A 13,489-nucleotide genomic window follows, 5' to 3' on the forward strand; every position below is an offset into this window, starting at 1 on the left:
ATCCCTGTTGTCTGCAGCAGGTTTAATGAAGAACACATCTGATGACTAGAAGCAGCTATGATGGACCTCAGCGCGCTTCTTAGAGAAGAGCTTTAAATCTCGCTGCTGGAGAGTCACTCGCAGAGGTGGGACCGAGGTATGTCGAAAGCAGCTGTCAGCCGGCTTTGCCTCATCTGGGCAGACCACGTCCACGTCTCCCTGGGCCGGCTTTCGGGCCCGAGGGCTCCTGCAGCTCCCCGTTCCCAGCTCCCAGTTCCCCGTTCCCTGTTCCCTGTTCCCTGTTCCCTGTTCCCTGTTCACCCGCTGCACCCCCTGCTCCTGCTCTCCCCGCTCCCGGGCAGCGCGGGCTCGGCCCTAAGGGCGCGCCCTCGGGGCAGGCCATATATGGCAGGGGGCGTGTCCGGGGGCGTGTCCCGGCGCAGTAAAAGCGCGGGCAGGGCGGTGCGGCACGGCGCGGAGCTGGGCAGCCCCCGGAGAGATGCTGCGAGTGCGGTGCTTGCGCGGGGGGAGCCGCGGAGCCGAAGCGGCGCATTTCATCGGCTCGCGGGTTGGTGCCGTGCTGATCCGCCGCCACGCTCGGCGGGGCTGGGGTCGCTCCGACGGGGTTGGGGTGGCCGCGGGCACGCAGGGATGAGCCCCGAGTGTGGGCACGGTACTGGTTTCCGTGGCAGGGGCTCCCATGGGCATCTTCCCCGTTCAGCAACGCTGAGTTCAGTGACATCAGTCATCGCTGTCAGTTTTGTTCTCCCATGCCGTTATTCCTCCAGACAGAATGTATTTTAGAAGGCAAATTGTCTTTTAAGCATATACTATGCCACGAATAAATTAGAATGCCTCTAATAAACAGTGTGTTACTGTTAATGTTCCACATAATGCTTGTTTTAGGGTTACGGGGTAAGGCACTTGTGGGCTTCTGAACTGTTACTTTTTGCCTTCTGTAAGGGAAACGTTATTTTTATTTCTATTTTAAGCTTGGAAGAGTCTTTACAGGATGGGTGCAGCGAACTTTCCAGAGCACCCAGGCAGCTACGGCCTCCCAGAACACCTGTGCTGCTGATGACAATAAGGCTACAAACTCTGTGCCTAAGGACTGTCCTGTTTGTTCATACAATGAATGGGACCCACTGGAAGAAGTCATTGTGGGAAGAGCTGAAAATGCTTGTGTTCCTCCTTTTTCTGTGGAGGTTAAGGTAAACAAGAAAAACAACAACTTTAAATGGAAAGTAGTGCAGTTTCTATATATGCAACTTAAGCTTTGCAGTGCACAAGGTATAGTATTTACCCATGAAAGTTCTTCTTTAATGTTAGTTGTTTACATCTCTGGAATTTTACAGCTCAGCTGTATTGGTGGGGGTTATGCTTTTGGTTCCCGCTTTCAACTGATTTAATTTTTAACTGAAGTCACTATGTAGTAGAGACAGTCTTTAATATGTACAGCATTATCTAGTAATATAGTCCAGACACTATCAGGCTACATGCATTGTAGCATTTGAGATAGGTGGCAGGATTGATATAATTGGTGAGCTGGGGCTTGAAACCAAGTAGGGTTACAACTTGAAGGAAAAGGAAGTATAGCTGTCTACTTAATGGTCTGAGAGAAATTAGTGTCTGTAGCTGTAGGACTGAGGTTTTAAATAGCTCATTGGAACTCCCATGTGCTATAGTAAGTATTGTAGGTACTCACCTGTTTTTTTTTTTCTTTTTTTTTGTATGTGTGCATAAAACTATAACAGTAACTTAAATCTATGTTTCTTTGCTCTTTAAAATCTTGTATTTCAGCCTTGCTTTTTTTCTTATGTGTCTTTAAGAAAAGCTTTACACAGAAAAATTAGACTCTTGAATGGTTTTAAACTAAGCAGAAGCTTTCATTCTCTAGTTTAAGAGAAATGCTCAAATGCTGGGCTTGCTCTGAACTCTTTTTGTGAACTTTAGCTGGACTTTAAAGTGCTGAACATGTGTTGTTACCTGCATTCCTGGGGATAAGCCTGAGTTTTTCTCTTCCAGTGTCACATTATAGATACAGCTTGATGTCATATTGCTGCCTTAGAGGAGGGACATGCAATGCATGGCTATCCCAGCAAAATGAGCTGGCATAACACAGCTGCTGGAGAGACCTTAGTAAAATTTTACAGGCTATCTTGACAAAATTGACTGAAGACCTCAGTGTTAAAAGGGGGAGGAGATATGACACAGATGCACGCACACAGACAGAGAAATTCTTCTCTTATTGCTTAGGACAGATGATACTGAAAAGATGTTTAAAGTGCTGGAAATGGTAGTTTAAAGGAAGCTTTGGATGTACTTGTGGAAATAAATTCTTTGTCCTCCAGCCCATTTTACCTTTGTATATTTTTCTTTAAAACTCGGGCTATGATTCTGGCCAAAAGTGTTTGAAGGAGTTTGAATGAATTACTGCAGCCTGGTGGTTCTAATCTCCAGACAGAAGAGTAATCCTTTGACATACACTGGGATATTTGAGATGATACCTTGGCCCCAGTAGCTCAATGAAAATTTGCCACTGACTTCATTATGACTTGTAAAAGACTCCTTGAAAGCTTCAACTCACTTACCAACCTCTGGAATCCCGTTCCAGACACTCCAGAGAAATTCTGGCAGCTTCAGAAAAACAAGCTAATGAGGACTGGGATTTCTACTCTAAAATATGTGTGTGTGCGTTTATGTACTTAAAACTGGCACAAGGAATGGACAGAAAGAGAATGGAGAAAACCCAACTGCTATCTTTGTTACATTCTAACATCACATTGGAGCAAAATTATGTTCTCAAGTAATGACCAAGGGCTTTAATATCAGAAAAAAAATATTCTTTCAAATGTCTAACTTGCTGAAATATCACATACTTTACTCTTAGCCTTGTTCTAGTGCCTATTAAACCCTAACTAATCAAATGGGCTCAAGTCACTCAGGGCTATTGTTCTATGCGATATTAAAAGCTTAATGAGGAGTGTCAAAGTATAGAATTAACTCTGAAATTTGAAGACCTGCTATCTGGGGGTTAAAGCAAGCTTTACTTTTAGCTTTTCTTTATGTAAACTGCCTATGTAAACTGTCTGATGAATACATTGGCCAAAATAGGTAACAGGAATAGAGTGTGCTCGTTGAGGTGTTATTTATTTTTTCTAGTTTTCTCTGCTTTTGTCTTAATTGTACTGTAAAAATTGCTATGGTAATTCTACCTTGTGGACATTGTTGAATAATCCAAGCAATGTTCTAAATCCTACCTTGCCTATAGCAAAAGATCTTAATAGATCTGGATGTTATTCAGACCTATGCCATGTGTCTGAAAGGTAGGGGTGGTAAAAAAGAATCTATTTCCCTATTATGTTCCTGTAAATGGCAATATTAGGGCTGCTGTATATCACACGGCTTCTGCCAAGTCTGAATGAGGGTTATCAGTTACAAAACTTGCAGTTTGAATTTATCAACTTTGAATTGTATAGAGGAAAAACTAAACTGTTTTACCTGAAAAATGTCTCAAATCATAATGCTGTTTTTGTAAATACTGGCTTTTGAGGTACTTCTAGGTTGTGTTTTAAAACTGTATGCATGTTTATGTATGAAATACTTAAGTGCAGGAAGTATGGATGCGTTCAGGTCTTGTGTATACCAAAAGCACATCTCAAAGTACAACAAAAGCCTTTTTCCTGTGATGTAGAAATGATGCGCTTGGCATGAGGAGGAGGTATCAATGAATTGAATAGGAAACTCTAAATATCTGAGGAATGTTAATAAGCTGACATGTTTGACAGCTTTTTTTATTGCTTATCCTTTTGGGAGCTTGAAATGGCATGTGTAGGTTACGTAAAGGGAAATGCATTATTTGGAAAAAACATAGGAAATTTTATCTGGCATTCCATCAGTTAGGAAGATGCCCTCTTTTGAATTAGCACATTGATCAAGTCTCACTATTCGGCTGTATTCTTCTGAAACAGCTGACATTTAGTCAAACAGTTGAGCTTTATGGCTTTGTACTTCGCAACAATTTTTCAGTATATTTTTTAAATAATGCGTTTTTGATGAAGAGATATTACAATAGATCATTATATCTTCAGTGAGAAGCTAACTTTAAGGTAGGGCTAGAGAGCATTAATATTGATAACGTTAGTTATTTCCTCACTATAAATGTTTTAAATATATATCAACTGTAGGGAGTGATTATCCTTTTTCTTAAAGATAATCTTTTTCTTACAGCACATTCTTGACTTTCTTTTGGAAAGATAATGTTGCTTCTCTCCCATCCTCCCAAATACCACTACAGTTTTTCATGTACTTTCAGATTATAGCTCATAAAGTGCATTGAGAATATTATTTAAAGCTCATTTCTATTTCCTGGCCATGGCAGTTTTTGAGAAGTCTGAAATAAGTTGCAAGTATGTAAGTATGTGGTCAAAGGGGCCTGAAATCTCAACCCTGAATTAGTACAAAATAGATGTCCCAGTCACAGAGTTTCTTGCCCTTCTATTCAGAATATGAGTGTTGTTATAGTATAGAATAGGAGTGGTGTTATGGTGTTTCACTTTGTCATAATTTTAAGATTGCGCTATCAGATCAGGGCACCACAAGTGTCATTTTTCACATTTGAGAAATAGGAGCAGTAGTAGAGGAGAGCTATACCTCTTAGGAATTAATGAGATTCAAATATAACATGGGTGACTCTGAAAATAACTAGCTTTACTCCTTAGGACAAATTTGTCCCATTAGCAGAACAGGAGTCCATGGGAATGCTAGGCAGTTCATATGATCTGCATGTGACTTCTGAACAGCTGGCAAATCTGAGGTGATCAAATCACCCAAGACCTTGGGGGGAGAAGAGGGGTAGCAGTTGGGCATGGGGCAGGGAAGGAATAAATTCCCCCAGGAAGGATGGGAACATGTTTCAGTAGTGGAGGAGCATGGCCATACTGAGACCTTTGCTTGGGCTCTCTATATAAATGTTAAGAATGTCTAAAAGGTTGATTTTTTTTTCCCCCTTTCTATCTTACCTCTATAGTTTGAGGGCAAATAACCAGAAATAGTAGAGAGTGCAGTGGATAGCCTAGATTGCTGAAGGCATCATCCCTGATCTCTGTTCACAGAATTGCCTTGCCTGCTTGGGACTCACACACCATACTGGCAACATTTGTTGTTGGGGGTTCATCATGTATTGTTTCTGTCCAGAGCAGTGCTCTCAGGGAGACAGTAAGGACTGCAGTTGCATGAGTCTTCCTCATCTTCAGGAGGGCAAGGTTTTCCTGTGTCCAGTTGCTGTCAGTCATGCTGTCTGAATGAGCAGAATTGGGAGAGGGAGGTCCTGACCTCTTTCTTCGCTGTTTCTGATGCTTTCTGCTGTCATTCCAGAAGGGCTATGTTTGCACATGTTCATCTGTCATGCTAGTGTTACCAGAGACCCATCAAAGCTTGCTGGTTCCAACAGTTTATAAATCTGAATGAAGTGCTTCCAAAGACACGCTGCTGAAGCAGCCTAATCTGTTTTGAAAATCTGTTTTTTCTTTTCAACCATGACTGCAAGAACATAATTCTGAATTATTATTATTATTTTTTAATTTGAGAAGACTGTCAGAGGATTTCAGGAGCAGAGGATTTTGGCCTGTAAGTGTTATACTTGTTTTAATCCAACCCTGAGAGATGAATTTATCACTTGCATTTTCTAGACTTCTGCATTATCTGAAATATGGCCGCTTCTAGCAAACAGGGCGTATCATCTGTAGCTGCTTTACAATTCCCGATGCCACTACTGTGACAGTACCAAAGTGAGGTTTTAACAAGGTGATTACAGACAGGTGAATTTTTGCTAGCCTTATTAAATAACACGTGTCTATAGGGTTTCCTTTATGACTGGTGTGTTTGTACAAGTTTAGCATAACAAGGACCAAATTTTTCACGGCCACTTGGCAACACTAGCTAGTAAATACTCACTGAAGTGTGAATAGGAGGTGTTTATATAGACTGTCTTGGGTTTTGTCTGTGATTCGATAATAATGAGACTTTCTATAGGGCTATGACTAGAGAGGGGAAAAGACTTCTAAAGAAATAATTTATTACATTATTTGTAGCAGTATTTCCATCTGTAGGAACAAGGAATTTAAAGCTACTGATCCATCCATATCCAAAAATACGAGGAAAGAAAATGCCCTGAATATCCCATCTAAAAGTCAAAACACTAGATTTGCAAATGGGAATGAAATGTGTACTTCTCCCCTTTCCAGAATTGATTTCTCCTTTCTTTTTCTGCTGCTCATCAAAGGACTTTTTCCCAGGCATCATGCTATGTGTACAGTCTGTCAGCAGTACTGGAACTGCGTGCTAGTTGAGTGAGTCTTCTCAGCATGTACAGCTGAAACTTAATTCTGTTGCTGTGTGTATTTGGTGAAGACACTATCAGCTATTCACAACTAGTCCAACACCTGCACTTAAACATATTTAATAACTGGACACATGCACATCATAAAACATCTGAGCAAAACCTTGCCAGTGATAAATATTAATAGCTAGAGTAAATAAATATTAATAGCTATTAATAACCACAAAAAGACAGCAGAGTGCTTCTAGGATAGGAGTCCTTGACAGTGAATAAGTGGCAGCATTTATCTGAAGTCTTGAATCTCCTGCCTTCCTTCCACTGCCTCACTCCAGTCCTTCATTTTAGAAGGATCAGCAGGCCATTAACAGTTTTTAACAACTCCTCAAATTAGAGCAGGAATCAAATGTAAGGTGTGCTATGCTATAACTTATACAATGCAATGTTGAGATGGTGAAAGAACAAGAAACTGAACATGAATTGTATGTTATACATCTATTTCACTTTGCCAAAAAAAATGATGCTTATTTGTCGCTTGTCCTTTTGTCCTAGGCCAACACATATGAAAAGTATTGGGGATTTTATCAGAAATTTGGAGGCCAGAATTTCCCCGAAGGCCATGTAAAAAAAGCTATTGCTGAAATTGAGGAAATGTGCAATATTTTGAAACAAGAAGGTGTAATTGTCAAGAGGCCTGATCCAATTGACTGGTCTGTGAAGTATAAAACACCTGATTTTGAATCTACAGGTAAATACTATTCCGTTGTTGAAGGGTGTATAGTCTGTTTAGCTCTCTTGTCTGAGACACTTTGGCTGACATCTAGTCTAACTTCCTGCTTGGAGGGGGGCTGTCTGGAGACAGTGGATCCTACTCAACTTTGTACCAATTGTGGTCTCCATGTTCCCTTCATGGCAAGTGTGTTCTTAAGTTAGTTTTTACTAGTAGAAGTTCAGTGGGAACCAGGTAATAATTATGAAAATTCTTAGCAATATAATAACAAAGCTGGTTTTGGTTGTTCATTCTAGGTTTTTGTCCTTGTTTCTTATTTATGTACCCTACTGGGACTAGTTCTGCATTGCGTCAAATTCCTGTTCCGTGCTATTACTATTTAAAAGGATTACATACAAAAAATGAGGTCCACTTGGAAAACCTACTACCTCTTACCTCTTATAGAAGTCTTCTGCATAGTTCATAAACATAGTTAGTTTCCATTAATCAGATTGTGGAAACTTGTAGATTGTGGATTGCTTCCTTCTAGCTGTAAACTTGTTATGAATGAGGCTTTGTAGCAAACTGTTGCAAGTATTTTGAATGGAAAATGTCACCTTGAAAAATTGAAGACTGTCAATAAGAGCCTCATTATGGGCTATTTTCCTGACTTTTGTGAAGATGCTCTTTGCAAGTCTTTCAGATAGAAAACTAATGTTAAAAATGTTGGTAAAAAGTGAAGAACCTGAACAATCTGAGAAAAGCCTATTTGTTTCATAGATTCATGTACTTTTTCCTTTAAGGTATGTATGCTGCCATGCCAAGAGACATCCTACTGGTGGTGGGAAATGAAATTATTGAAGCGCCTATGGCTTGGCGTGCTCGTTTCTTTGAGTACAGAGCATATAGACGAATAATTAAAGAGTACTTCAACTGTGGTGCTAAATGGACAACTGCTCCCAAACCCACAATGGCAGATGAGCTCTATGATAAGGTATTATTCTCATTTTGCTTCAGAACTTTTGATAATTTCAACCAGAAATTTGTTTCACAAAATTGGAAGGGACAGAGGAAAATAAGTGAATTTGTGTTTTCTTTAGCGTTGGAAAACTTTCTACAGTCTATCCAGGTGAAACTGAGTGTGCACCTGTGTAATAAGAAACAGGAAGTTGTGCCTATTGGAATCACGTCTGCTCTGAATTGTTTTGATTACTGACTATAACTTAACATTGCTAAAGAGGAAAGAATGCTTGAAGGTCATCACAAAGAGTACTTCAAAGAATTAGTATTTCCTGAATATATCAGGAAGGTGGGAAAGAGTTATGTATATTTCTTTTCACCAGAAAGACATCACAATTATTGTTTTGCATGAAGGACTTGTATTTTGGAAGCTACTTGAAGAAACAGTGAAAGATCTAAACTGTGACTGGTAATGAACACTTTCAGTGCACAAGTCAGTATACTATTGAGACAGTAGCTCTGACAAACAACTTTGTGATATAACTCGTCTCTTATACCATTATCTGTTCTTAACTGTAATTGAAAATCTATTTATTTAAAATTCCGTAATAACACTTTTTTTTTTTTTTCTACTCATTTAGAAGTAAGAAAACCAAACCAACTCCAAGGGAACATACAGAACATACTAGCTATCAATGTAAACATATTTTCTTCATTTCAAAATGCTCGTCAGTAGCAAATGGTTTGAAAACTTTTGCCTACCAGCTCCAACCTAAAGTTATTTCCTTCCTGAATTAGGATTATCCCATCCGCTCTGTTGAAGACAGGCACAAACTGGCTGCTCAGGGAAAATTTGTAACTACTGAATTTGAGCCATGCTTTGATGCTGCTGACTTCATTAGAGCTGGAAGAGATATCTTTGTACAAAGGAGTCAGGTAAACAAAGATTTCTTCCAACAGTGTTGTTATCTATCTTTGATGATTGATATTTTTATATTTACATTTCCAAACACCATAATGCTAGTATTGACAAAAGTTGGTATTTATAGACTATCTGTTAAATATTAACTAGAGGCATAGACTTCTAGTATCTTGCTGTTAAATATTTATTTAAATAAAACCTTATACAAACAAAATTTGGATGTCATTTATACTCTAGTGAAAGTTTCTGTTTTTAGGTTACTAATTACATGGGCATTGAATGGATGAGACGACATCTTGCACCAGACTATAGAGTGCATGTGATATCCTTTAAGGATCCAAACCCTATGCACATTGATGCCACGTTCAATATCATTGGACCTGGCCTTGTGCTGTCTAACCCAGACCGTCCCTGCTACCAGGTAAGATTGCATCAAAGCAGAAAGTATCAAGTGTTTGATATTTAAAATGATTCAGATATCCTTGCTGATCATTTAAATCATTTGAAGTGAGGGTGAAGAGGGGCTTTTCTTAAAAATAATGGCAGGCTGGGTTGCTTACTGAGTTTTTAGAACTAGATCTCCCTCTGGTGGTTACACATGAATAAAGAACCCCTCCAAGTATTCAGGCAATGAGGTTGAAAAGTCAATTCTCTTTAACTAAATTATCCTCCTCTTATTTTTAACTTAATTGTGTTATTATGAGAGAAACAAATTCAACAGAATGCCTACATTTTTCTTTCCTTTGTTAAATAGACTGCATATTAAGCTTCTCAGGAAGCACAATGCAGAAATAACTTTGTGGTATTTTTGCTGGTTTCGTCTCTATAAACGGCACTAATTCATATCAGTGATTCCTATAGACAAATTAATAATACTAAAATATAATACTTATTTAACATTCTTACAAATATCATTTTCACTTGACGGGCTCTAAACTGTATATATTGTCTTTGTCTTTAATGTATCTTTGTATACTTAGCTTATACTAAGAAAAACAGTAGAACTATGCTAGTGGTATGCTAAGTTGGAAAAGGTCTTCAAAATGTGCTTGTACAAAAATTGGTTTTGTGGATGGAACACAAGGGAAGGGGGTGTTGTATATACTGAACTACCCTGAGAAAATGTGGCATAGGTTGGATGACATAATGTGATACTTAAAGAAGCCCGTTTAGAATCTAACTAAATTTATTTTTCAGATTGATCTCTTCAAGAAAGCAGGCTGGACAGTGATTCACCCCCCTGTGCCACTCATCCCAGACGGTATATTCATACTTTCTTTTCTAATAATTCCATAATATTCTTAAGTATGTTCTCATGGGACAACATTGCTACCAAGTCTACATTTACTGTAGCAGGTTCATTCTTGTGTGTTTAGATCACCCACTGTGGATGTCTTCTAAATGGCTCTCCATGAATGTCCTAATGCTGGATGAGAAACGTGTGATGGTCGATGCCAATGAGACTTCAATTCAGAAGATGTTTGAAAAACTGGGTATGTCCTAATTTATTTTAACATACACTTAAAGTGAAATGATCTTGAGATCAACTGCGTGCATCAGGATGAGTGGAGACTTCACTCATAGTAGTCAAAGGAACCAACACTGGAGAAATGTATTCAAACAATCAAATTAATAACTAACAATCATTCAGTGATTTCTCTCCTGAGTGCTTAAGACATACCTACAGCTTGAAACAAAAGAAGGTATGAGTAGTAATTGTGAAACTATCTGTTTGGTGTCAAAGTCTGTGTTAGAGGGATTGTATACATGTTGCTGAGTGATACTGCCAAAATGCTTCAGATTTTCCTTCTCTTTATACTTCAAACTGTCTAAGACTACTTAACCGAGGTATTTCTGCTCACTTATGGAGAATCTTTCTCCTGCAAGATGTAACCTTAGATAGGGCAGAACTCCTTTAGACATGCAGTGGCAGGATAGCTATTGTTGAATATAAAAGTCCAAGTCTTATGCACTGCTCCCTGGAAAGACAAATAAAATAGACTTAATTTGTAGAACTCATGCAGTTAATCCAACTGTTCCCATCATGCCGGGAGAGAAGGATTTGAGTAGATCTACTTACAGGCATAGCTGGTCAGTAGGAGGGTAGTCTACTTTTGCTTCGTGCTATAGCCAGCTGACTCTTGCTGCAGGATAAGCACATGGTGATGCAAATGTTAACAGGTTAGAAGGACTGATCAGTAAATAAGGAAAAATCAAGCAAAGTGAGGGATCGTTGTATTGGAGAGTAAGAAAGAATACTCCCTGAAGCAGAAGACTAATGAGAGAGAATGAACTGAAGGTGAAAGATAACAGTGAACCTAGAAGAAAGGCTGCTTTGTTCATGGAAGAGAGCACTTGATTGAAGCTTCCCTCAAATCTGAGGCAGTTCACAGATGAGAACCATGCAATCTAATATTTTATTCTACTCTTAAAAGACTCGGTGTACAGCTGTTAGTGAACAACTCTAGCTTTCTAGTGTTAGGTTGTTTAATTCTCCACATGATCAAGGAGCAGAGTATTTATAAATACTTTAAAATACTTAGAAAATGAAGCTGTTAATGCCAGTCATGACACATCTTTCACACTTGAACTTTACTCTGTACAAGTTCTACATAAAATTCTGTAGTCACTAAGTTCATAGGACTGAGATGGGTCTGCTGGGAATGAAAGTATTTCTGACCTAGATGGTGGATTCTACTGAAATGCTCTTGATCTCCCAAAAGTACGAAGAAAGGAAAAAGTTAAACTTCGTAACAGAAAAGTCTTCTGATCCTAATCCATCTGTCAGGACTTTGCATAAGCTGAGCCACAGCTGAAAAATCAGAGCTGAAAAGAAGCGGGAGGAAGCTTAACTTAACCTAGGTTATAAGTATAACAGCTTTTTCTTCCCCCTCTCAGAGAGAGTCTTGGAGATCTGTACTTTCGATTCTGCTTTTCTTGAAAGGCACTTGAAAGAGTGTATTCAGCGACTGAACTGTAAATGCTTATACAGATTTATGTAAATGTGCCTTGGTCACATATCATAGTGGCATTTCAACTAATTTTTCACATGCTGAAGAAAATGATTTTCTTTTTAACTGACATGTCATAACACATCAAACACCAGCTGTGTACCAGGTACTGTATATTCCTGAGGGTATGGCTGGAATAAACAAATCAGCTATGTTCCTAGCTTGTTCTTTGCCTAGAATTTGGGGGAAAGAAATTCTTAACAAATGAGTAGGAAATACTTTATATGATCTGATAAAAGATTATCTAATGTTCTGATCAAAGCTTACCACATGAATCTGAGATTTTCATTTAAAAGTATGCAATGTATGTTTCTTGCAGGCATTTCTACAATTAAAGTGAGTATTCGCCATGCCAATTCATTGGGAGGTGGTTTCCATTGCTGGACATGTGATATCCGCCGCCGTGGTACCCTGCAATCTTATTTTGACTAGTCATGAGCCAACTAGGCAGCTATAGTTCAGCTTTTAAAATAAGCATAGGAAATAAGCTCATGCAGTCATTTTAACAAAAGTGAAATTAATTTGTTAGTGCTTGATCAGTGGTGTCCTTACAGTGGTCTAGAGAATGATTTATTCTTAGGTACTCTTCACTTCAAGCAATATAATTGAAACTACTTCCATCAGCAATACAGGTTTTCTGGCTGGCTTTTTGAAAGACATCCTTCATTTATGAAGCCCTTTCACATTGGCTTTGAATGTAAAAACTTGACAAGATAGCTAAAGGCTTTTGCTAGATGAGTATGGTCACTAACATTGGACATCTACCTCTGTCTGATACTCTATCAAATAGGCAGCTTGAAATGTTAAACTTGAATTAACATTTCTTATTCCTTTTAATTGGTTTATTGTTCTAATATATTAGTGTTTAATGCAGTTAAAACAGATGCAACTGTACAGATCTCTTATGGAACCAAGTAATTTTATAATGCTTTTCATGTTGGGCCATACAGATATTCAGAGAATTTCCAGTATGATCTAACTTTAAAACATTATTTTCATTTACTTGTGATGTCCGTCTACATTTTCTTCGAATGCATTTGTCATGCATCTGAACACATTTTTATATTACTTTTTGTATTGCTGAAATTGGTTCTTTTATTTAACTTTTTAAAGTGTACAAATGGTAGCTAATAGTCTGCATCTACAGGTTTTACTGTGAATTGTTTACGTAACTAAAAAAAAAAAAAGAGGAAAGGGAAAAAAAAAGAGCTGACACCTTTACCGCTCACACAACCTCCTTCAACTGTAGCAGATACAGCGATTTGAGTATTGATTACTGAATATGTACTTTTTATGCTAATAAACTTTTTTGCATTCTCTGTTTGCGTTGCCTTTCTTCTGAAAAGGAGTAATCATGACATGTCTGGATGGCTAGGTGCTTGTAATATCCAGCATATAGCTGGAAATAGAAAATACACGTGGCTTTTTCTGTAAAACATGGAACATCATAATGCAGGATATCCTTGTCCTGTATTGTTCACGTAACATGTTGTTGCTTGTGTTTTGCCCAGAAATGGGACTGGTGGGGGAGAGTACCCTCAATAGATGTATGGAATAGTAGCTTCCTCCCT

The 13,489-nt window shown here is 38.5% G+C and overlaps 1 protein-coding gene across 1 annotated transcript; it reads left to right on the forward strand.

The window, feature by feature from the left end:
- The first annotated feature begins 463 nt into the window (after positions 1 to 463).
- On the forward strand, positions 464 to 13,172 carry GATM (glycine amidinotransferase). The gene is made up of 9 exons (XM_084293094.1): positions 464 to 547; positions 972 to 1,190; positions 6,869 to 7,064; positions 7,829 to 8,019; positions 8,784 to 8,921; positions 9,164 to 9,328; positions 10,105 to 10,168; positions 10,284 to 10,400; positions 12,238 to 13,172. Exons 1-9 carry the CDS (start codon positions 479 to 481, stop codon positions 12,348 to 12,350), a joined length of 1,272 nt encoding a protein of 423 aa, XP_084149220.1. The 5' UTR covers positions 464 to 478; the 3' UTR covers positions 12,351 to 13,172.
- Positions 13,173 to 13,489: the final 317 nt, after the last annotated feature.

The sequence above is a fragment of the Netta rufina genome (genome assembly GCF_964035555.1).
Source record: "Netta rufina genome assembly, chromosome: 11".
Lineage (NCBI taxonomy): Eukaryota > Metazoa > Chordata > Aves > Anseriformes > Anatidae > Netta > Netta rufina.

What these genes read in the sequence shown, in the direction of transcription:
- GATM (XM_084293094.1), top strand. Translation starts at nt 479, where the DNA reads ATGCTGCGAGTGCGGTGCTTGCGCGGGGGGAGCCGCGGAGCCGAAGCG. An exon ending in ACCTGATTTTGAATCTACAG is followed by an intron (nt 7,065 to 7,828) that starts GTAAATACTATT and finishes TTTTCCTTTAAG; the next exon opens with GTATGTATGCTGCCATGCCA. An exon ending in CAGACCGTCCCTGCTACCAG is followed by an intron (nt 9,329 to 10,104) that starts GTAAGATTGCAT and finishes TTTATTTTTCAG; the next exon opens with ATTGATCTCTTCAAGAAAGC.